The 24,592-nt window shown below is 41.9% G+C and overlaps 1 protein-coding gene across 19 annotated transcripts in view; it reads left to right on the top strand.

The window, feature by feature from the left end:
* sox6 (SRY-box transcription factor 6) overlaps positions 1 to 24,592 on the top strand; it is a 636,409-nt gene that overhangs the window by 578,849 nt on the left and 32,968 nt on the right. For all 19 annotated transcript variants that reach the window (XM_078220783.1, XM_078220782.1, XM_078220770.1 and 16 more), the window contains one exon: positions 1,735 to 1,916. In XM_078220783.1, coding sequence (XP_078076909.1) covers positions 1,735 to 1,916 — 182 coding nt within the window. The remainder of the gene's footprint in view (positions 1 to 1,734; positions 1,917 to 24,592) is intronic.

Below are 24,592 nucleotides of genomic sequence, written 5' to 3'. Positions count from 1 at the left end.
TGCATTACTGTATATTCTTGTATTTGTCTCTTAGTTTTTCGAAAGTTTTGGGAGCTAATCCATGCTGGGCTCAATTGTCATATTTTCTGACATGTAATTAAATTTGTTTGATGAATAATTATAAAATCATCAAACATCAACTGGCAATTCAGCTTACACTTCCATCAATTCACAGTAACACAGTTGCTGATTTTGAACGAATCAATAATTTAATAACTTGGCCTTTAGTCGTGATCCATTATTTCTGCTGCATCACAGCATGTGGCTACGTTGTGCCCTTTTATAGGATCAGCTTATATCAGTGAGACTTATAATACAGCCTCGCACTCGATTCTCCTCCTCAAATGCAAGCCTTGGCGGACCTTGTGCCCAAAGTATCTCTGGGCCTTGTTGTGAACAGCTCACCACTTTTCAGGTGACGCTACAGCCATGATTCAGGATAGGCCGGGTGTAGAGGGGGAAGAAATATTTTTTGAAAACCTAAAATGGAGTTGCTTTATGGTAGGTGTTTCAGAGTTGTCATCAATCAAGTTACTTCTCAGCATTGTGATCCTCCCCACAAAATGTTATGCTTAATTCCAGTCTTGGAACCTTCATTCACTGTGGCTACAGAGTCCAGCGAAGCTTCCCAATGGAAGTCAAGGATCAAGGAATTGTTCCTAGTGAATACTTCTAGTCTAAACTATCGACTGAACAGTTAACATTGGCATGAATCAAAGTTGCCTGTCCATACAATTTGCTGCTCAGTTTCTGGAATACGTATTTCCAACTATACTTAGAAAGCTTGTGAGGTATTTTCACCTCCTCCAACTAATGGTCCACCTTCAGTTTTGTGCTTCACTGTGTTGCCTTAAAAGGGCAAGAACTAATGAGCAAAATCTAAGTGCTTTCTTTTTTTTTGGTCCTCATTTGGGATACAGAGTTCAAAATAATTTGTAGTTTTGATTAACGCAGTGGCGCTGAACATAATTGGAAAGTGCTTAGTGGCTTTGGGGGCTGAGCAGCAGAAAGCCTGACTGATGTGACTGAAAGCGGGATCCGCAGGGAGATATTATTCATTACCAAAAAGTCCTATAATTTCTACACAGATCACCACACTTCAGTAATTCACATCTTTAAAAAAAAAAATTGGTTATTTTAAAACCATTTAAAAAGAGGTGGCATGGACAGAGAAAAAAAAAATCAAGAATGAAGAATAACAGCACCGGGGGAAGTAGTTTTAACTGCTCTCTCAGCTTTGCCTGCTCCACTATTACCTGAATTGGGTCAGTGATACAGGGCCCAATACATCTAGTTAGGAAGTGCGAATCCATTTGCAAGAGAAGACTGTGTGGAGCACATTCTAAGGAATCAATGTTCCAGATAATGTACTGAAAGGAATGGCTTCATTAATAATTGACAGCTTCGGGACAGCTTGTCTGAATCCAAATTTGCCTCTGTTTTAATGAGTATTTAAAAAAAAATAAAAACAATGTTGATTTTTCAATGAAATACATTTCTCATGTTGAATGTTTTGAATTGGCCAACAGATGGTTTGTAAAAACATGTGCTGCATGCGGACTGAGTCATTTATTTATCGCCAAGGGGAAGCTGTATTGGAAAGCTGTATTGACCCCTATGGGTCAGAATGAATTTTTGTTTTGTTTTAATCCGCCCTTTGCTCCAAGTCAACATTGTTTCCGCATTGGGGAAACTTCACGAATCTTCTCCCTTTTTTTCCCCTCTCTGCTGCAGACATCCTCTCCACTCTGAATTCAACAGCCTTCCTGGGTGACCAGGATGCAGTGATGAAGGCCATCCAGGAAGCTCGGAAAATGAGAGAACAGCTGCAACGGGAGCAGCAGTTGCAGCTGCCTGGGCTGGACGGGAAGATGTCATCCATGAATAGCCTGGGAATGAACTGCACGGGTAATAAGGTGGGTGTTTGTACTGACACTGCAGAGAGGTCCCTGCAACACAATAAAAAGTACACAGACCTCTATCTGTTGTTTGAGTGGCTTTTCGGGCAGGAATGAATATTGAGCTTAGTTCCATCATTCCACTCAGCCTTCAAAGTTAACGAGGTAGAGTTTCCACTTCAGGAGCAATCAGAAATCCAGGTGCAAATTTCACTCAAAGTTGCATTAATATTCAGAATTAATTATTTTTTGCTCATTGTGAATGACCAATAATTTTTTATGTAAACTAGGAAAAGTTTGAATTCCCAGTTACCCACTAGGAGAATTAAACAACGAGATTTGGTTTTAGACAAACAAAATAAACTTTACTATATGAGGTCAGAAAAGTAAAACGATCGACAAAATCTATCTTGTGTTAATTCTGAATGTTGGAATATGAGGTACATACAAATTAACAGAGACACTGTGGTCAAACGCATCATTCTTGCTCATTAAGTGGCAGATGCAACCAAGACAGATCCTGTGGATTTCTCAGGAAGCCACCCAGATGTTGGTGACCACTGTGAGTCACAATATCTTGTTAAAGCTCTGTCTCCTTTGAGTGATATCAACTCTTCAATTTTATAAAATCTAACCTCTGAATTTCCTTAAAAGTCATGGCAAGCCAGACTGCCTTCAGGACTGCTTACTGCCTTCAAGACTGCCTTCAAGAATGGTTCAATCTTTCCTCCTGAGACTGCGTTCCACAGAATTCACAAATCTGTGCACCAGCCTCTAACTACTGATACTCTTACAACTTTCGCTGCCTGCTAACTTCACTAAGCTGACAATGCCCTGGGCTTCTCTGAACCCTTCTCCCACCTTCACTGAGCTGTCAATGGCTCCTAGGAACCAGTGATCTTCCACCATCTTCTCTGCTCTCAAGTTTTTCTCTGAACTGCCTGGAGCCTGTTGACATCTACCAGGGCCATTATCTGAGCTGCAAACCACACCAGTTCCAAACTGCAAACAACAGCTGCTCCCATGGCTACTTTGAGCTCGAACTGCCTACCAACAGCAGCAATCTTTCAGGATAGCCTCTTTCCCCTGCTGTACTCATTCACCCTCCTGGCAAACACCAATAAATTTAAACCAGAGAAACTTCCACCCATCGCCATGCAAATGTAACCTACTCTGGTCTATCCTTAAACTGATCTCCAAGCCAATTATCCCTCCTTTACAACTTTCTAGCTAAGTAAGCCCAGTTTTATGATTCCTACCTTTCTAGCATAAGTCAACATGGCCCCAACCTTTCATGTGTAATTGACTCCGAGCTGCTTTAGTTGCATTTATCCCATTTTCTACAGTTAAACTTTAATCTTCTGGGAACTAAACATTACCTCTAAAGTATTAACAAGAGCCATTAATTAGATATATGTCACAGGTCATTTGCCTATCGCCAAATACAAAATTATTCATGAACCATTGCAATTGGGTAGCAATTTACAATGTACTTTGTAAAAAAAACTTTGAATTAAAAAATGCTCTTGATACATTCGTTACAGTTTCATTAATACAGCTGAAAATCAGTTTATCACAAAAAAATAGTAAGTAGTCTCACAACACCAGGTTAAAGTCCAACAAGTTTATTTGGTAGCACAAGCTTTTGGAGCATTGTCCCTTCATCAGGTGAGCGATTTTAAATAATTAAAAATACTTTTTAAAAGATACACGGAACGATTTACTAGTATCATTGTTGTACAGTAGTCAGTTTCTTAGTAAATTATTTTTACAATTACAAGTTTTAAAAAGGTGTGTATTAGTGTTCTTGGAGCTAAAAAAAAAGCTTAATTTTAAAAGTCTCCTTAAAAGCCCAAAAATGAGGGCAATTTGTGGAAACTCGCTATGATGATTAATTTGATCCTGGGCATGGTCAGTATTGTGGTTTGGGGCAGATTTCAACATCATTTTTGTTTTGGAACTTGACCTCTGATTTGCAGTGAACTTGATCCTTTGCACTGGGTGAGACCATTCTGAACCCGCAAAAGCCTGGCAGAAGCTCCAGGTCTGGGTTTATTTTGATGTAGGGTCCACAGTTTGAAAATCAAGGCTTGTGTGCCAACAAGGGTGAGAATCTTCCCCATCCGAGCTTGTGTACATTCTGAGTGTATTTTAATAAAAAGTTAATTGGGGAACTTTTCATTACATTCGGAAACTCCTGGGGATCTATAGCATCATGAATTATCTTTACACATGAGACAATTAACTGAACAAAAATGCTCAGGTTACACTAGGGAACTAGATTTAGTCCCCATATTACCACTGGAAAATCGGGCACAAACTAAATGCTAAAATTAATTGACATAGTTGCATCCTTGCAGTTTGATAAATAAGGAATTGGCTACCAATTTGCCACCATTTCTACAAAATCAGAATAATTATCAACAACTGCTATGAAAGCTAGATCATCGCCATTAGATTATGAGCATATCTCAGCAAAGGGTTAATTCGGCTCCCTCATACAATCAGATTGCAAGTCCGGGACTTTCTGGTCCTTCCTGCTGGCAGGATCTTTGGGTCCCGTCAAATTTAACCCCCACTGGAGATTCCCTGGCAACAGAATGGGCGAGCCATGGAAAATACCATAGACTTTGGTGAGACCAGCCAATGGCAAGCTGCCCCCGCCAAGGGGAAACCTGCCCCATGGTTTGATTTTAACCTGTAAAACTGAGATATCGATCAGCGACCCAATATGTAGACCTCCTGATGATTATTTCCTTTGTTTTTAAATTGAATGGTTTCTAGAACACGCAGCCAATCCACAATGTTATGTTTACACACCCAGCTGCCACGTTGTGCACTTGGGCCAGTAACTCAAAGCAAGTTGATTTGATGTAATCAAGGAAACATTTAAACAAGATTGCACTAACGTTGATAGAAGTGGGGCGGACAAAACAAAATTAACAATAGTCATAATTCTTTTATTTGCTTTTTCACAGGGATTATTACATTGATAACACCTCTTTATGACTTGCAGCTAATAACTTGTTTGAGGATAATTTGGTATAGGCTTACCTGAACTTCAAAGAATGAATGCTCCTTGTTAATATGCATTTAAATTCTGGATGCTTTGTTGCTGACTGGGTCTCACACTGTTAAGGCCGATACAATTTAAGGCAAGCGAATTTCGTAAAGAACCTGCTATTTAATGTGAAACAGATCTATGGTCTGAATTCTTCGGATGATGGCGTCCTGTTTCCCACAATCTGAAGAGTCGGGGGTAACACATCTCCACCAACTCTGACTACCGCACACCAATTTATGCTCCAGTGAGCAGTGATTGGCTGCGGGTGGGACTTCCACCCACTATGGGCAGCACGGTGGCACAGTGGTTAGCACTGCTACCTCTCAACACCAGAGACCTGGGTTGAATTCCGGCCTCAGGTGCCTATCGAGTGTGGAGTTTCCACGTTCTCCCTGTGTCTGCGTGGGTTTCCTCCGGGTGCTCCGGTTTCCTCCCACACTCCAAAGTTGTGCAGGTTTGGTTGATTGGCCATGCTAAATTTCCCCTTAGTGTCAGGGGGTAGTGGCAGGATAAATGCATAGGGTTACGGGGATAGGGACTGGATGGGATTGTTGTTGGTGCAGGCTCGATGGGCTGAATGGCCTCCTTCTGCACAGTAGGGATTCTATGATACTCGGGACGAGGCTAGCCTTAGAGAGTAGCCAGCCAACTTGATTGGCCGGCAAATCTCCAGTCCCTGCCACAACCAGCACTGCGGTGGACAGAAGAGGAAATTCAAGAAGAAATCAGAGACAAAAGTCTGGAAGCCCAGGTAAATTCAAGTGGTCCCAGAGTGGCGTGGGCAGGGAAGGCCTGGGGAGGGGGGCAGGCAATCAAGGTCTTGGGGGAGGGGAGAGAGGGAGGCCCAGAGGCCACCAGACCTTAAAGGAGTGGAAGGGGGGCATCTGTCAAAGGTGCTTCCCCCCACCCCTCCCCACCCAAGATGCAACTTAGTTGAGTATTTTGGGCTTTCCTCAGGGAGGTTCTATCTTCCCGTCAGCCTAAAAAATGAAGCTGGGTGGGATGGCCATTAATCGGCCACTTAAGGACCCCAGTTGGGGCAAGGATGGGTTTGCCTTCCGAGGCCTTGCCCACCCCAGTGTAAAATTACTGTGTGGTCATCGAGGCTGGCTGGAACCCAGAGGGAATCCTGTCCCTTCAATTTCACCACCCCTTCCTGACCCCCTCTTATCCTCCTTGCCTAAAAGCCCATTTGTGTGGGAGTACAAAATTCTGGCCTATGTCGGGCTTACTTTAAAGTTTTGACCTGTCATACCCAGGAAAGGAAAAATACAATCCCAAGCCTGTGGTGGATCCCAACGGTTTCAGTTGAGTAATATTAGATAGAAAAGTACTTGTGAATAACTCAGTGGAGGTAGTGGGAGGCCAAGTGAAATACTCTGGCCTAACCTCTGAGGAGCATTCATTACACTAAGTTGGACGCTTGCAGGCCAAGTGTGGGTAACAGAGTCATGGATTGACTGGGAAAGCTTCAGTTGAGCTCTCCACCACCTTTACTGAATTTTATAATTTGATTCGAACTACAAATGTGTCAGAAACTGATGACTGAGGTGAACTTAATATGTTTAGAATTCACACTGGCTTTACCAGAGAGGCAACCTGTCTCTCCAGGGCATGTTGCATCAAATGGAGGTGTCCTCTCTCAGGTAGAGAAAGAATGACCGAAAGACGGCTGAGAATTTTAGGTTGTGCACGGGTATGAAAACCTGGTTAATGAGCACATGTTCTGTAATGTTCAGAATTGAATTTCCACCGCTTCAATTTCCATTACAAGAATAACTCAGAGGAAGAAACCCAATAACGCTTATCCATTCCATTGCCACTTCACTCCCTGAGAGAATGTGACTCACTTTGACTTCAAATTAATTCCCACAGGTAGAAAGCTCGCAGGAAACGACTATTTATTTTGACATTTGATTTATAATCTGTGAAGCATGTAATATTTTAATGGAATTTCCTGCGATGTAAATATATTCCTATTTATAAATGGCTTGTATAAAGTGAGCATTCAGATGAATTGAGACAGTGGAGTTTGGGAATGGATTCCTAACGTATTGTGCAATATGTTTAAAAAATAATTGGTGCAGTGCATTTTATGCCGGGATAGGAGAGGTTAGGGTAGAAACTGGTTCTAGTTGCAAACATTTTTGAGGTATGAAGCAAGTGGAAAAAGCATGCTGAGTATTTAAATATACTAATGAGGGGCTGATTACCTGTCGTAAGAAATCGGGGAGCCCAGAATGGATGAGGCCTCATTCCTGCAATGCTTAGGTTTCTGGAACCCCATTCGGATACGGCTTAGCCAGTGGCCTCCAGTGGAGATGTATGTGAATCTGTTCTATATTGTGGTGCAGCCCGGAGCAGGACTCCTACTTGTCAGCCCTGGTTTAATTGGCCCCGCTCTCACATCTCTGAATCAAAATGGTGTGGGTCTGAGTCCCGCAAAAATCAAGGCTGGCACTCCACTGCAACTGAGGGAATACTACATTGTTGGAGGTGTCATCTTTCAGATGAGATGTTAAACCGAGGGCTCATCTACCCTTAGTGTTGGGTCCATTCAGTCCTTTGAAGAAACCGGGAGGACTGCACTGGTATGAGTTTTAAGATGGTTTTCTTTTATTGAAAGAACTAAAAAAATTAACAAGACAGAAGCATGAGAAAAGCAAACTTGGAAATGGGCTTCTCAGCCAGGTTCTCTAAGCTAAGAACATCTGCTGAACTTGAACACACTGCACTGAAACACTCTCAAATCCAAACTATGTTTCAACCCTTATCTCATTATTGCTAGTGCTTTTCGCAGGCTGTCTCCATCTAGAAAAACAATCCTTGCAGCTGCTGTTGTGCTGTTGTTTGCCTGCATTGTGTACCCTTCAGGAATGCAGTCAATTTTTAGCTAACCCAGCATGCCTTCAGATTTTACATGCAGTCAAGCTAGCTACAATTGTTAAGCTTAGCAGAATTAGTGAACCCCTACAGTCTCACATTTAAATGTAATTGTGCATCGGCAGAAATATCTTAAAATGAAGTCTTTGCATAGACTGAAGCAAACAGGATTACGCATACACAGGATCCGTCACTTAGGTAAAGGGTCCCCGAGGGCTTTGGAGAAGTCCAGGGGAGTTATTCCCCAAGTGTCATTGCTAATATTTATCTCTCAATTAACAGCGTAAAAACATATTTCCTGGCTCTCCAGACCACTGCCAAATGCAATCACCTTCTTCCCCTCCTCAACCCCCACTCCCCCCACCCTCAGCCACCAACACATAACTCCCTCCACTTAGGGACTTTTCTGAGGCACACCAGGAGTCAGCAGATCACACAGAATATTTTGAAGAAGCCCAAGGTGGTCCTTGTGGTCCTCAAACTGTAATCTTTGGCTACATAGATTTTTTCCCTGCACTATTTTATCACATTAAAAGCCGCCTGAATGAATTTCTAGGCGTTTGAGTGAATCATTATTCCCCTGTACCACCCATTGCTTTAATCAACCGAGTAACCTTTCATCTGCCTTATTTTAACAAGATCTCGATAATAATGAGAGGAGAAAGGCAATTAAGTCCATCTCTTTCATCCGTCCAGCAAACACTGACACTTCTTCACTGGGGCATCCAATCGATTCTGAAATGACTGCAGGAATTTTGTCTCCTCATGCTCTATCCAGGAGTCCATTCCATGTACTGATTATTCCTTGTGTGAAGACTTTCCTGATATCATCCCTAAATTTGCTACTGAATCGTTTGAGCCTGTGACACCTTGACATACATTTGCAATTTAGTTTGAAGTAATTTTCCAGATTTATTTTTCCATACCATTTACTATGTTACACAACCCCTCAGATCACCATATGGTAGAAAGATTCATGAAAACAAATGAGCCAGTTGACAGAGAGCCATTTTTAAAAAATCATTAATTTCCTTAAACATGTAGTTGAAAAGTGGTCTTGCATATCGTCCTTTTATTTTAATTCCACCCAATTATTTGATCATTATCTCCTTTGCTTTTGAAACTGTGTACAAGTTAGTGTATAATTGCATGTGCTCTATTCAGGAGCCCATTCCATGCATTGACCATTCTTTGCGTGAAGAATTTCCTGATCACAGCCCTAAGTTTGCTACTGAATTGTTTGAGCCTGTCACCCCTTGTTATACATTCACAATTTCTGGCATGTTGCTGCGCTGTTCCTGCCTGCCGGGCCAGACCGGTTCCTGCCCTCCATCTCCATGCCGCGCTGGTCCTCATGGACAACACAGTGTTGCTGGACCTGTGGAACCTCCTATGCCATGGACTCCGTACAATACTGTGCCTGGGGTTCAGGAGTATTGGGGTCTTCTTTCCCCCTCGTGCCTGATGAAGACAAGGGGGACAATGTGGAATAAGAGCTGTGCAATAATGGGGGGTGGGGATGTAGGGCGAGGGCTCACGATGGCAGACAGAGGGGCAAGGAGGTGGCTGAAGCAGGCAAACAATGGAAGGCAGTGGGAAAACTGAGGAATAACTTTCCTAATTTATTTTTTCTCTACCATTGGCTGTGCTCAGTGTCTAATGCATGTTTTCCATGTGTGTGTCTGCTATTCCTCGGTTAGGGAAAGGGGATAAAAGTAGGCACTGGAATTCGTGGCATGGCCAGGCTTTTCAGGTCTCTGCTCTGTGCAGGAAATGGGCAAAATTCCCTCTAAGGAGAAACAGGAAGCCAGCTGTATGTTGCCCCACCCTTACACCTGTGCTGCCATCTCATCAAGGAGTAGTCTGGGACACTTCTTAAGCTCATCCATGCCCTCTAACTTCTTCTGAGGCTCAAATGAACTTGCACCAGCTGAGAGATGGAACCAATCCTAACACAACCCCCCAGAAAGAACTAACGTTTCTAACAACTTTTGAAAGAATGTGCCTTTCGGCTGAAACCAGAATCCATGAAGGTCTCATCACTTATTAAATTCAGGCCTGTTTTCTCCTATTTGAATCTCCAATTGGATTGTTGCCCCTTTTATAACACTGAAATAGTCCGATTCAAAATGGAATTCTCTGTGCATTGTCCCTCTTTATCCCTTTTTGAACGCTCTGCAGTCCTCATCACATCCATCCAACTCCAGTGAATCCAATGGGACTGCCCTTGCTTGGTTCTACTCTTATTTGTATCCAATCACAGCCAAAGTACCTCTGCTATGTGTTTTTTCTTCCAACACCCACACTAAGTCCCCTAAGGATTTATCCTTGGTCCACCTTTCTTTACCCATCGGCTTCTTCTTGGCATCATCATAGAATCATGGAGCAGAATTGCCTTATTTTGAGACCAAGTGCAGTGCGAGGTTACTGCGATGGTGCCTTTCTTACTGGCCAGAATGGCGGGATCCTGCACCATATTCGGAACCTTATTCATTATGTACAGGCGAGTTCACCTCCAACTCTCCTGGCAGGCCAGCAGCTGATTTGTCCGCCCATCGTCAGCTGGTGGATTCAAAGGTCCCGGTGCCATATTTAAATACCAGTCTAGTACACGTAAATCAGTCCTCCCCAGCCCACCTGGTTTCACCAGACCATTGCTAGATGTCAGAAACCTAGAGGGAAAAGGCTAGCAGCCCCAAAAAGAGGTCTGTTCCTCAATCCAATCACGCTTTCCCTGAGCTCATCACCTGCGAGGTGTCCATGACCTACTTGGCCCTCTATCCAGCACCTCTGGATTCTCCATCCATCCCCTTCCAATAAACAATGTGGTATCTCTTTGTCCCCTTTGTTTGAGAGTTTTTCAGGCAGCCTCGTCAGGATCCAGCTTCCCTCCCTTCCGTCCTCCCTCTGCCTTCCATTGTTTGCCGCCTTCATCCACCTCCTTGCCCCTCTGCCTACCATTGTAAGCCCTCACCCTAAAGCTCTTCCCTTCACAGCCCTCAGTCCACATTGTCCCCCTTATCCTCATCAGGCACGAGGGGGGGAAAACGAGACCTCTGTACTCCCGAACCCCGGGCACAGTACTGAACAGAGACCATGATACAGGAGGGTGCATGGGTCCAGCAGCATGATGCTGTCCATGAAGACCAGCTCGGTGTGGAGATGGAGGGCAGGAACTGGTCAGTCCCGGCAGAGCGGTGTGCAGTGCACCAGGAGCAGCGCAGCACTGTGGCAGAAAGGCTTTGTTGCACGCACCTCAAAGTTTCTGGAAAACTGAGGACCACCTTGTGAACGCCACTGCTTAGCAATCGGGTTTGATGCTGATGTGATTTCCCACTGGTGTGATGCAAAATTGGGAGGCCTGACTGGACACTGGCAGGTGGTGGTTTTAGTGAGCATTCACGGCATCTAGTACGGGGCAGAGCAATCTGCCATTTACCCACCACGGGGAGAATTGCAATGCAATTTTACACCGGCAGGTTTCCAATTTCTTGGCTCTCGCAAGATTCTGCACACCCACCTGCCACCAAATCCATGGTGGGCGAGTTGGGAGAATTCTACCTGTAGAGTCTGCAAACATAGAGACCAGCTTTCACAAGATCACATTCATTTTTACCTTTTGGCCAGATTTAATTCTCCACCACTCCCACTTGTTCCCTCCGGCACCTTCCCCAGAACTCCTCCGCTGCATTGGGACTGCCCAGCATCCAGCCACAATTCTCTCCAGCTGAACGCTGAGAGGACTAAAGCAACCGTGCTTATTCTCTGCCACAAACGCCGCACTTACACCGAATGCTGGTGGAACTTCCATCTCTTTGTCTGTAATTTGCAACTCACAGGGTACGCTCCAAGCATAACTTCTGCAATGACGTGGTGCGGAAATGTAAACTTCAGTTTCATTTCACAAATTGGTAAACCCGTTTTCTAACAGCACTGGTGGAACTTGCTTTTGCACGTTACAGAGTTCTCAGAATACCCTTCAAGAACAGCTTAAAGCAATCAATGGGGAATTCTTGACAGAGACATTAATTGTTGATTTTGAAAGAGGTGTTGACATGAGAGGAAGGGTGCAAATCCTGCTCACACGATGCAAAAGAAATCTACCTATCCCTACTCGGGCACCAATAATTAATTCAATGCAAGGTCTTATTAAACGGGCACAAAATCTAAACGATTTTTTGAAGCACCGTATTAATTGTCACTTTCATCATTGACTTTTAACTCTTGAGCACAACATTTCATAATGCCTTATTATTTCATTACCTGCATTGGACACAAGTGCAGGATCAGTGACAATGTGAAAACATTTCCACTTCACCAACATAACCTATTGGAGTCATGGGTCAATGGCAGAGTAGTTGAATCACACTGGTCATATGCACACTTGATCTATTTCCCCTAATTGCTTTCAACTATGTGATCAGACTTAGACAAAAACACAATTAAATATATATTTATTTAAATTAAAATGAAGTGCTAGTAAATATTTCACATACCAGGAGCAGGTTTTCCCCAGTTAGTGTCAACAGAAATAAATGCATGTTTACTGCAAAACGTCAACTATCATGCCATTATACTGTGAGGACGTTGTGTTGAAATCTTCCTTCTCTGTAACTATTTCTTCCTTCTCACATCAATCTGTTGTCCTGTCCTGGTCCCCCCATGCCGACACTATAGTTAAGAAAGCCCACTAACGCCTCTACTTTCTCAGAAGACTAAGGAAATTCGGCATGTCAGCTATGACTCTCACCAAATTTTACAGATGCACCATAGAAAGCATTCTTTCTGGTTGTTTCACAGCTTGGTATGGCTCCTGCTCTGCCCAAGATCGCAAGGAACTACAAAAAGTCATGAATGTAGCCCAATCCATCACGCAAACCAGTCTCCCATCCATTGAACCTGTCCACACATCTGGCTGCCTCAGCAAAGCAGCCAGCATAATTAAGGACCCAACACATCCCGGATATTCTCTCTTCCACCTTCTTCCTTCGGGAAAAAGATACAAAAGTCTGAGGTCACGTACCAACCGACTCAAGAACAGCTTCTTCCCTGCTGCTGTCAGACTTTTGAATGGACATACCTTGCATTAAGTTGATCTTTCTTTACACCCTAGTTATGACTGTAACACTACATTCTGCACTCTCTTGTTTCCTGCTCTATGAACAGTATGTTTTGTCTGTATAGCACGCAAGAAACAATACTTTTCACTGTGGGTTAATACATGTGACAATAAATCAAATCAAAATTTCACAACTTATTCCTGGATGCCTATGTGGGTTGAAGGAAGTCCTCGCTCGGCATGCCTTAAAATTTCTGAATCTTGGAAGAAAGCTGTTTAGAAATGTCTCAGATTTTATGATGTTAAGCTGCACTGGAATTTCAATATCATTGAAGAAAAAGGAGACCACCTAGATTGCTCTCCATTCCTTCTCAGCACAGTTCCACAGAAGCTACATTTGGCATCCATCAAATCTCCATGTACTCATATGTTATCAACATTTGGTAAGAAGTTTAACAACACCAGGTTAAAGTCCGACAGGTTTATTTGGTAGCAAAAGCCACACAAGCTTTCGGAGCTCCAAGTCCCTTCTTCAGGTGAGTGGAAATTCTGTTCACAAACAAAGCATATAAAGACACAAACTCAATTTACATGAATAATGGTTGGAATGCGAATACTTACAACTAATCAAGTCTTTAAGAAACAAAACAACGTGAGTGGAGAGAGCATCAAGACAGGCTAAAAAGATGTGTATTGTCTCCAGACAAGACAGCCAGTGAAACTCTGTGGGGGTTACAAATAGTGTGACATGAACCCAATATCCCGGTTGAGGCTGTCCTCGTGTGTGCGGAACTTGCCACTCACCTGAAGAAGGGGCTTGGAGCTCCGAAAGCTTGTGTGGCTTTTGCTACCAAATAAACCTGTTGGACTTTAACCTGGTGTTGTTAAACTTCTTACTGTGTTTACCCCAGTCCAACGCCGGCATCTCCACATCATCAACATTTGGGACAGGCATTCTTGTTTCGTTCAGTGCCTGATTTTGAAATTCCCTCTTTTGCAATTGCATTACACCAGCCATGTGTAACAGGATGAACAAGAAAACCCCACCAGCCCTATCAATGTTCACTTTATCTGATAGTATTAATTTAGGCACCATCACCCCTCTCAAATGCTATTAATGCTAACTTCAGGAGAGGATGTTATCATCCCATGGACAACTTACTCTGCTCTCCAATATATCACAATGTCCATAGGAATACATCACTCTATGGGGTGACAAAAGACCATCAGTATTGAAGGTTGCAAACTTCCTTCGCCACCTTCTTACCTTCAATCTTCATTAGCCATGACTGTCAAAGATAGATCAATTTCCCTTTTGATATTTATAAATCCTCTTCCTCCAAAATTTTCAGGATAACTATTTCACATTGTCTCCATCTTGTGCATCAATATCTCACCTGTATTCACTTACTTTTTATCATTTGCATTTGAATCTGTTTCCCCTTGTCTAATTAAAGTTTACATTAACATTGAACATCCCTGTGGGAACCAGTTATTCGATTTGATTTGATTTCTTATTGTCACATGTATTGGTATACAATGAAAAGTATTGTTTCTTGTGTAATGCAAACAGAGCATACTGTTCATAGTGTACAGAGGGGAGAAGGAAAGGAGAGGGTGCAGAATGTAGTGTTACAGTCATAACTATGGTGTAGAGAAAGATCAACTTAGTACGAGGTTGGTCCATTCAAAAGTCTGATGGCAGCCGGGAAGCAGCTGTTCTTGAGTCAGTTGGTACGTGACCCCTGGCTTTTGTATCTTTTTCCTGATGGAAGAAGGTGGAAGAGAGAACGTGCAGGGTGTGTGGAGTCCTTTGTTATGCATAGTGTCAATGGGTGGGAGGCTGGTTTGAGTGATGGATTGGACTTCATTCATGACCCTTTATAGTTTAGTGCAGTCTAGGAGACAGCAGGAGCCATATGAAGCTGTGATACAACTAGAAAGATTGCTTTCTATGTTGCATCTGTAAAAGTTGGTGAGAGTTGCAGCAGGCATGCCAAATTTCCTTAGCCTCCTGAGTTGTCCTTCTTTCAGCTTTCTCCACGTCAACCCTGTGATGCATAGAACACATTACATAACGTGTGATCTTCCAGTACTTTGCACTGGAATTCTCTTGAGCTATACAGTCTGGAGGTGCTGGAGCCTGACAGAGGGGTATTTCTAACATGCAGAAGCCTAGCTTCCCAGCAGGCTGCGTTCAACTAATTAGTAAGGATGCTGATAGCAATGACTTAACACGTTTGCATACTGTGCATAGCTGGACCACAGGATTTCTGGAAGTGGTCTTAATTTTCAAATCTCTGGCTTGGATTAGACCTCTTGTTTGGAGCTTGCGTGGTTGTGGAGTGCAATGACTGAACAATCTTGGAGTCTCACATTTTAGTAATTTTTAACTAACTGGAATCTCTCATAACCTTAAAAAAAAATCAATTGCGTATCCTTTCTGAAATTTAATTTCTTCCTTCTCTGCGATGCCTGATGTTTAACAGTGATGATTATTGCTAAAGAATGCACTGCAGGATTCAATTTAGAAATGTGGCTCCACGCACCAATCCTCAGTAGGAAGAATCAGGGAAACAGTAATGTTCAATACATTTGTTTATGATTAGAAATTAAAGTAGTGGTTAGAGCCGCACACTATTCATAACTACTGGGATGCTGCAGAAAATTATAAATAGCATTCAATCAGCACAAACATTTTCATTTGATTATATGCACTAAATGAATGAGGTTTTTATTCTGTTTAGTGTTTTTGGCGATAGAAATTCCACTGTGTGCTATATTTAACAAATAGATTAATGTGTTCAGGTGAAATTCTTCTGTTCACTATTTTAATAAAGACACAGACTCTTTTTAAATCGGGTTAATTCATTCATTAAAATTGTGTTGAATCCAATTATTATGCTATGATCACAAAATAAAAAGAAAATGCAGTGAAGTTGTTTTACTTTGTTTAAAATTCAGAGGATTAAACAGTCTAAAATCTCCTGTGTGAGCAACTCTAATTCAAGGTTAATGAGAGAACATTTGGAATTCATGGGTTAATCGCAGACAGCTTGCATTTGTTACAGAAAGGTTGTGTTTGTCAAATTTGGTAAGAGTTTTTTTCTTGGCAAAGTGATTAATGTGTAGGTAAAGGGAATAGATGTAATGTTTGACAAAAGGTTTCAAAGGGGATTATTGTAAAAATTCTGTCACATGGTGTTAGAGGGAATGCAGCAACGTGAATAGAAAGTTAGGTGATGGAAACAAAGAGGTTAAATGGCCAAGTCTCAGTTAGGTGAAAGGTTGGAAGCGATGTACCCCAGAGTACAATGCTGGAAACACCATTTCCAGTTTGTATAGATGACCTGGACTTGGGCATAGGGAACATAATTGAATACTTTCCGACAGCGCAAAAATAAAGATGATATGCAACAAGTGAATTAGATTGTAAATAAATGCAGGGAGGATAACTGGACAGAAAAAATGATAGATGCAAATTAATGTGGATTGACTGTGATCTGTGGATATCTCTTTGCTGCTCCAGATCAGATCCATGTGTCCTTTCCAATGTAAGAAGTCTCACAACACCAGGTTAAAGTCCAACAGGTTTATTTGGTAGCAAAAGCCACTAGGTTTGCGACCAAATAAACCTGTTGGACTTTAACCTGGTGTTGGGAGACTTCTTACTGTGTTAATCCAGTCCAACGCTGGCATCTCCACATCATCCTTTCCAATGAGCAGAGTAACTGAGATTGGCTTTTAAAGTTAGTGAGAGCCTATTGCAATGAAGTGGTTGTATACCTTCCTGTGCTTGGTCACGAGGTTGCCCTGCAACTGCTTCTGCCCATGTAAAATACTTTGGTGACTAGCTAGGTCTGCCCACTTTCTAATCTAATGGCTTGAGGCCAGCAAAGAGGTTTGTGAAGTCCTGCTTGCTGGTCCTCTCAATCTGTTCCCCAAGTGAAAAGAGAGACTCTCCAAATGTCCAGTAGTCTCTGTCCAATACTGAACTCGATTTGTCTGTGCAATTGCCATGTACTTCATGATGCAATGCACAAAAAAGTGACTTTGGTCCCAGGGCATTTTTCACCATCTGAGAAGACAACCATGTATACTTCATGTTTCTTTGCATATGTAGACTTGAATTTATAACTAAGTTGCTATCAGAGCATGATCCCTAGGATCAGCAGCTGTAGAAGAATATCAACTGGGCCAGTAGGTTCCTGCTTATCGGCCATCACCAGCCCCACATTCTCCTCCTCACTCCTGCTCTGTATTTCAATTCGTGGTTCTGCTTTAAGCTGGTTATCTAGATTTACGGAGTGATTGTATCGCCGTAGGTGATTGTCACAAATTGAATGCGTGGTTTGAGTTGCTAGTTTACTTAGTGTTTAGTAAAAACTTAAGCCACCTCTTGTGAAAATGGGAACCTGTAGAGATATGAGGGACATAAGTTTAAAAACAACACCAAACATACTTAAATGGAAATGCACTGTGTCACGATGCTGTGTTGAATGGAAGGATTCAGTAAAAATGGGAAGAAAGAATCTGAAAATGAATGGCACTAACCTGTACCAGAGATGGGCCAACAAATATTAGCCCTCCCCACTTTCTCCAAGCTGTCAGTCCACTTTAACTTTCAACATTGTCTCTTTGAAGATGCCAAAGGGTTTGAAATTATTGAACCCTTCTCTTGTGCAGTTTGCCACTCCCTGTTATGTCTTATATTTTCCTGAGAGTGGAAAAGAAATGTTGAGATGTTAGAAGGTTGACAATTGTAACATCAAATGCTCACCTTGCATCTCAACATGTCTGCAAGGAGACAAACATGCAACATGTAACTTGGCTTTGCTGGCAGATTGCTTGCTGAGCATACCTTTACAGATGTAAGGGTGACAAGTTTGTTGCAGCTGGAAAGTATGCTGTGCTGGAATATGGGAATGATGTTCAGCTCTGAATGAAAAATAAGGTTACCCGAGCACTTTACTTGAGGCTGCAGCCAAGATGTAACAGCTTGAGAGAACTACTTTGTTGCATGCATATTTTGTTTAACAACTTGGTAGTTTGATAGATTTTCACAGACTGGCAAGGTTCATTCTCATCTGTTTGTAGGTGCTGTGGGGTGTTGGACACAGGGTGTTGGTGCAGTACGATGGCACAGTGGTTAGCACTGCTGCCTCACAGCGCCAGGGACCTGGGTTCGATTCTCAGCCTTGGGTCACTGTGGAGTCTGCACTTTCTCCCCGTGTCTGCGTGGGTTATCTCCAGGTTCTCCAGTTTCCTCCCACAGTCCAAAAGACGTGCTGGTTAGGTGCATTGCTCAATTCTCCCTCAGTATAACTGAACAGACGCCGGAGTGTGGTGACTAGGGGATTTTCACAGTAACTTCATTACAGAGTTAATGTAAGCCTACTTGTGACACTAATAAATAAACTTTAAAACAGCTTTTTTGCTACATCAGCCCGTGAAGGCTAAATAGTTCTCCAATGGGGAGGAGTGCTCAATGGGGAGGAGTGCTCTGGACTGTTAAACAAGGCAGTCTTTTGTTGGTTCTCTTCCTAGCCTCACAGACGCACCCAATGAAATTGATATTCCTAGCTGCTGCAATTTTATAGATTGAACATGGAAGAGCAGTAGAATTTGTTTTGGGTAAAAACCCGACCCCTTGGAAAAAGACTACTGCAGACCCTTAAGAAATGCAGCAGGTCCGCAATCCTTCCCCCATCCACCCCAGTGATGCAAGCTCCCAGCAAGAGGCCTAATATAGGCCAGACCTTTGGTACGAATATGTAATTAAAGGACAATTCAAAAGGATCCAGTAGACCAGCTATGCACAGTGCGCCTGTGCGTTAAGTCTGTGTACTATCTGGCTGAACGAAAGCCGACATTCGGATACTAGTCTTTATACTTAATCCAATAAAGAGGCTATTGTGAATAAATTAGCTATTAATCCTCAGGCCACAAGCATTTGCAAAGGGCAGGTTATTGATAAAAATACAGTTTCCAGATTATCGGGATACGGTCCGCTTACAGGAACCGCTGCTAATCCATTGAGAGGGAAAATGTTTCTATAAAACTCAAAATGGTAACAGATGTACTCTAACCAGCACAGACTGCAGCACTTTTTAAAGAGGCAACAAATGGTATTCGTCAACTTCAATTTTCCTTCGTTGTGCTTACATGCTAATTAGGTAGGAGAATGAACATAAATGGTTGTCTGCTTGTACTTTGTAGTTGAAAAATGGGATTAATGTTTTAAAGCTGTAATTCCTCCATAACATGGCAATAGTTTATGGTTAATAATTAAAAGTCTGCCTCAACCAGAATGCTCCAAAATAAAATTTGTTCCAGAGCTGATCCTTCTTCCCCTGAGTGTGATTTGAGCAGTCTTATCTTGAGCAGCATTTACAAATAACGTGGGTATTGGTGCTACAAGAGTACACATGAGTTGATAGGAGAAGGCTGAGGGGTGACCTGATAGGGATCGCCATGACTATGTTGGGTCTTGATCGAGCAGACAGTGAGAAACGTTTCCACTTGTGGGGAAAAGCAAAACTAGAGGCCATCAGTATAAGATGGTCACCAGGAAATTCAGTTGGAATTCAGAAGAAACTCCCTTCACCCAAAGAGTGGTACAATTGTGGAACTTGCTAACACTAGGAGGTGGTTGATGCCTTTAAAGGGGAGTTAAAGAAGAATACAAGAGAGAAGGGAATAGAGGATTATACTGATGTGGAAGGCTGGGAAGAAGTTTGAGTGGAACATAAATGCCTGCATGGGCTGCTCTTTGGGCACAATAGCCTCTTTCTGTGTCTCTTATTTGATGTTACAGAATCCACACTGTCACTGGTAAATACAATAGGGTTTCTATAATAAGAGTACAGTGGGATCTTTCAATACATTTATAGGATAAATGTATTAATTAGTTTTACAGCATTGCTAGTGAGTGCCTTACAGATTCAGTCTAGAAGAAACAGTACAGAAAGATATTTGAGTCTCATGATTAGAAGTGTGATATTTGTGGCACAAAACTAGCGTTCACCATAGTCCACAAAGGACCATGGCATTTCTCTCCATTGGTGAGAGACAATTGATTATATAAACTTTGAGGTGCACCACTCCACATGAGCGTAGGGCAAGTCAAGGAGGCAGGCCTCCATGAACTACCACAGCCAGTGCAAGGATTGAACCCATGCTATTGGCATCACTCTGTGCCACACTCTAGCCATTTAGCCAACTCAGCTTTTTCTCAATTTTGCTAACATTATTTGTGAAGCCATTTAATTTTTTAAAATTCTGTTTTTTTTCTCTCCATACTCTGTGAATAAAATGGCCGCTAGTCATTTCTCTAAACACTGTCATTGCTTTTCATTGTTGGGTTTTTAGGTGCTGAAATTTGGCTTACTCTCATTGAGATACTTTTGGGCAGGATTCTCCGATCTTGTCCGTACCTGTCCCGCTGCCAGCGAGATTGGAGAATTTGGCGCTCAGTCGAAACTTCATTCACTGCTGTGGCAACAGAGAATCCCAGCCGCGGACGAGGTCGGAGATTTTTGCCGTTTATCTTTCATCCATCTCATTCTTCCATCTATCTTTAGTCAGTGTTGTGTCCATTAACATAGCTGAAATTATTAACTTGCTGTATGAGGGGGGCAGAAGCCCAAACAAAAAACAGAGCAGTGTGATAATACTTCACAAATCTGCCTTGAAATGGGAATTTCAATAGGTGTCCCGCCCTAAACTGGATGTGATTATAACATATTGCAATAAATGCTGCAGCTAAAATTTCACAGTAATCAATTACTGATTATTCCTTAATAACCCTTCAGTGATAATACTACAAGTGTTCATCTCATAGTCTGAAAATTATTGCGCATCAGTGACTTATGTTTCTTCAGACGGAACTCTTCAAATGCAGATAATAAAAATATAACAAAACTTACTCCAACTTATAAATCAAAGAAAGGGTTTAATTAAGAAACTGCATTACTCCAAACTTGGAACCTTGCCCTGGACCACTCCAAGCTTCCCAACAGGTTCTTATTAATAGTGAGTCAGTTAGTCAGCTGACCATCACATCATTCTGTAATTGGTTCCATGGTTTACTGGGTCAGCTGACCCTTACAGCTTGATATCATTGGTCATATTACATCCAATACAAAGTTGTCGCCGGTTACATTCTAATAACTTGGATAGTCAGTGATGGATGATAACTGTGCTGATATCATCATAATAACAGAGGGGATAATTTTTACTTTGGGCTATATCAAAACAGCAGCCCATTTTACATCACTCCTGATTAAGTGACAATCAGTAGAGGTGCAAAACGGGATACCCATTTGATAATCCCCATCTTCCACTATTTCACAGGTGGAAATTCTTCTGGAGAAGTTGTGGATCCAACACAATGAATCTCAATACTCTGTGTTACATGGGTGGGAAGTGAGTAATATCAGGTTGGATTCCCATTCCTGATTGGCATCTAATAAAGAGTCATAGAGTTTTTCTACCCTGAAAGAGGCCCTTCAGCCCATCGTGTCTGCGCTGGCCATCAAGCACCTATCTATTCTACTCCCATTTTCCAGCACTTGGTCTGTAACCTTGTATGCTATGGTGTTTCAAGTGTTCATCTATATGCTTCTCAAATATTGTGAGAGTTTCTCACTCTACCACTCTTTCAGGCAGTGAGATCCAGATTCCCACCAACTTCTGGGTGAAAATGCTTTTTCTCAAATCCTCTCTAAATCTCCTGCCCCTTATCTGAAATCTATGCCCCCTGGTTATTGACCACTCTACAAAGAGCAGAGCGGGTTTCTTCCTATCTCTGTCACATAACTTTGTACACCTCAGTCAGATCCCCCCCTCAGCCTTCTCTGCTCTAAGGAAAATCAACCCCAGCCGAACTGGCCTCTCTTCATAGCTGAAACGTTCCAGCCCAGGAAATATCCTGGTGAATCTCTTCTGCCCCCTCTCTAGACTCCAATCAGGCTTTGGCTTTGCTGTGACAGCCCCCTGATGTCGAATAACTTGCTGAACCCATATAAGAATAACTGATTGCGTAGATAAAATTGGGAGGTGGGGTGTAAAATGCACAGAGAATCATAACCAACACAGCACATACACTGTTTTCAGGAGAAGAGGAAGTTGGGATTGGTGGGAGGTGGGGGGAAGGTTAAAGAAACAGAAATAAAGCAACCACACAAAAGTAAAATGAATTAAATAACAGATGCTAGAAATAGATCTAATTCAAGCTTTGGTTTGAATTTTATGATCTAATTCAAGCTTTGGTTTGAATTTTATGATAACTCCTGAAACCTCTGATTAGTTTCTTAGCCTGTAATCAATCTCATTAATCTCTTTAACCCGTTCGAGATTGCTGTGACATTTCCAAACCCCGGTGCAGATCTAAGTGGATCAATACATGCCTATTTATGGGAGGTGTTTTGTGAATTATGGAAGGTTTTGTAATCTTGGACCTTGCTCTAATTCTGCTTTTGTGCTCATTTGAAATTTACAATGCCATATGTTATTCTATTCGCACCATTGGAAACTCCGTGACAATTAGGTCCTGGAGAAGTGACATTCTTCCCCTGAAATTAAAGGGGAAAGCGTTTTAACAGTAGAATCCTGCTTAAAAATTGGTGACAGTGAATGATGATGAACTTTGGTGTCAATTTATTATTTCTTCTCATCTTTTTTTGAGTCTTTTTATTTTGACAATTGTAATGATACCTTTGGCGGGCTGTCTTGGAGGAGTTGTTGACTTTTACATGTACAACAGCAGAATCAGCACCAATAGAGATGAACTCCTGTTCACTCAGATTACTTCAAATTTATATCTAAAATCACACTGTGAGGTTAAGAATTTTTTCTAAATTAGCTCTGCCAGTGTTCTTGTGTTTTTTTTTGTCAGTGTTCTCCTGAAGCATTGACTTTTTGGTTGTGCATGGTTCCACAAACAGCCATGCAATGAGTATCAACAAAATAGTTACATACAAGAATTCACTGGGCCAGATTTTGCCCATACATTCACCCACTTACAGGCACAGTTTCCAAATAGCTTCAGGGAGCAAAAATGCTAGCTGATTTGTTTTCCTCTCCTCGGCAAAAAACCTTCCTACTACTCTGGCTGAGATCAGTTAACCTAAGACCAAAGATCCGGCCTCAATGTTCCGATTTAAAAAAAATATTTTTTTATTCCCATTCATGAGACATGGGCATCGCTGGCAGCCCAACATTTATAGCCCATCCCTAGTTGCCCGAGGGCAGTTGAGAGTCATCCACAATGCTGTAGCTCCAGAGTCACATGTAGGCCAGATGAGGTAAGGGCAGCAGATTTCCTTTCCTAAAGGACATTAGTGAACCAGATGGGTTTCTCTGACAATCAACAATGGTTTCATGGTCATCAGTAAATTTGTAATTCCAGATATTTTTTATTAAATTCAAATTTCACCATCTGCCATGGTGGGATTCAAAGTCAGGTCCCCAGAAGATAAGCTGGGTTTCTGGATTAATAGTCTAGTGATTAAACCACTAGGCCATCGCCTCCCTTTCGTACAATATGTGCAGTATGATTCTCCACTTGGCCTGCAGGGGACCTCTTTTATTGTATCGGGTCTCCTGTTTTAATATTGTCAAAACACTCTAATTATAAAATTATTTTAACGATAGTGAATTCTGCATTGTAGCAACCACGCTGTAGGCATTGTAAAATTGATCTGTATTTAGGAAATAGGGTTATGGAGTTTATTCCCTTTGATATCGCTTTTTGATGAATGTCCAAGTGAATCTGATCCTTTGATTTAACACGTGATTCTTCTCCTCTTCAAAAGACTACTAATTATTAAGGAATTTGATTATATTTGGTGCTCACTTTCTTCGGCTATGGCAGGAGAGGAATCAGTAAGTTCGTGACACAACAGTAGTATGGAATGAATAAGTGCATCATTCAGATAACTTGAAACTATCTTACAAACTTCCATGTGGCTTGCGTAACCCATCCAGTAGTTTGCTTTGCATTCTATTTGTATCAAAGAAAGCGCGCCATTGTGGCATTAAAATCCTCAGCTCTGTGACTTTGGTCACTGGTAATAATCTAAGAGTCCATAAATCATCACTATTGCCGCCCTTTCATTAACAGCAATAATTCTCGAATATGATTGATGCTGCTGATGCAGTCCTTGGAACATTTAACATTGCCTCAGCTTTAACAAGCCCTTCATCATCTCAACCTCTTCATCCAATATATAAGCACTATCTTGTTTATCATAATCTAAAGATACTTAAAGCATGCAACCAGCAATTTCTTAACACAGTGGTTCAATTGCTGCAAAGAAATCTCTGGTACACCCTGACTAGTATTGACTGATGAAGCATGGGAAGATGTATCTATTTACATTACTTAAATGATGGATTAATATTTGGCTGTCTCGAAACTCCAAGCCAGAAGGTTCATTTTTCTTTATTGCACCTTTTAAATGGCAGTGCCACTTTTTGTATGGTCTGTCTGTCACACTTTCAAAGGTCAACCAGTCAGTGACACTTACGTGCTCCAGGTTGATCTGATAGTAGAACTATCAGTAAACAAGTGTATGCAATGAAACTTCACTGACTTCAAGTAGCAAAAGAAATAATGAAATAAAATCATCAGCCCCACTGAAGCACAGCAAAAATTAACATATTTCAGTAAATTCTAATCAAGTT

This window comes from Mustelus asterias, chromosome 9 (genome assembly GCF_964213995.1).
Source record: "Mustelus asterias chromosome 9, sMusAst1.hap1.1, whole genome shotgun sequence".
Lineage (NCBI taxonomy): Eukaryota > Metazoa > Chordata > Chondrichthyes > Carcharhiniformes > Triakidae > Mustelus > Mustelus asterias.
This window is presented reverse-complemented; position numbering and strand designations above follow the sequence as displayed.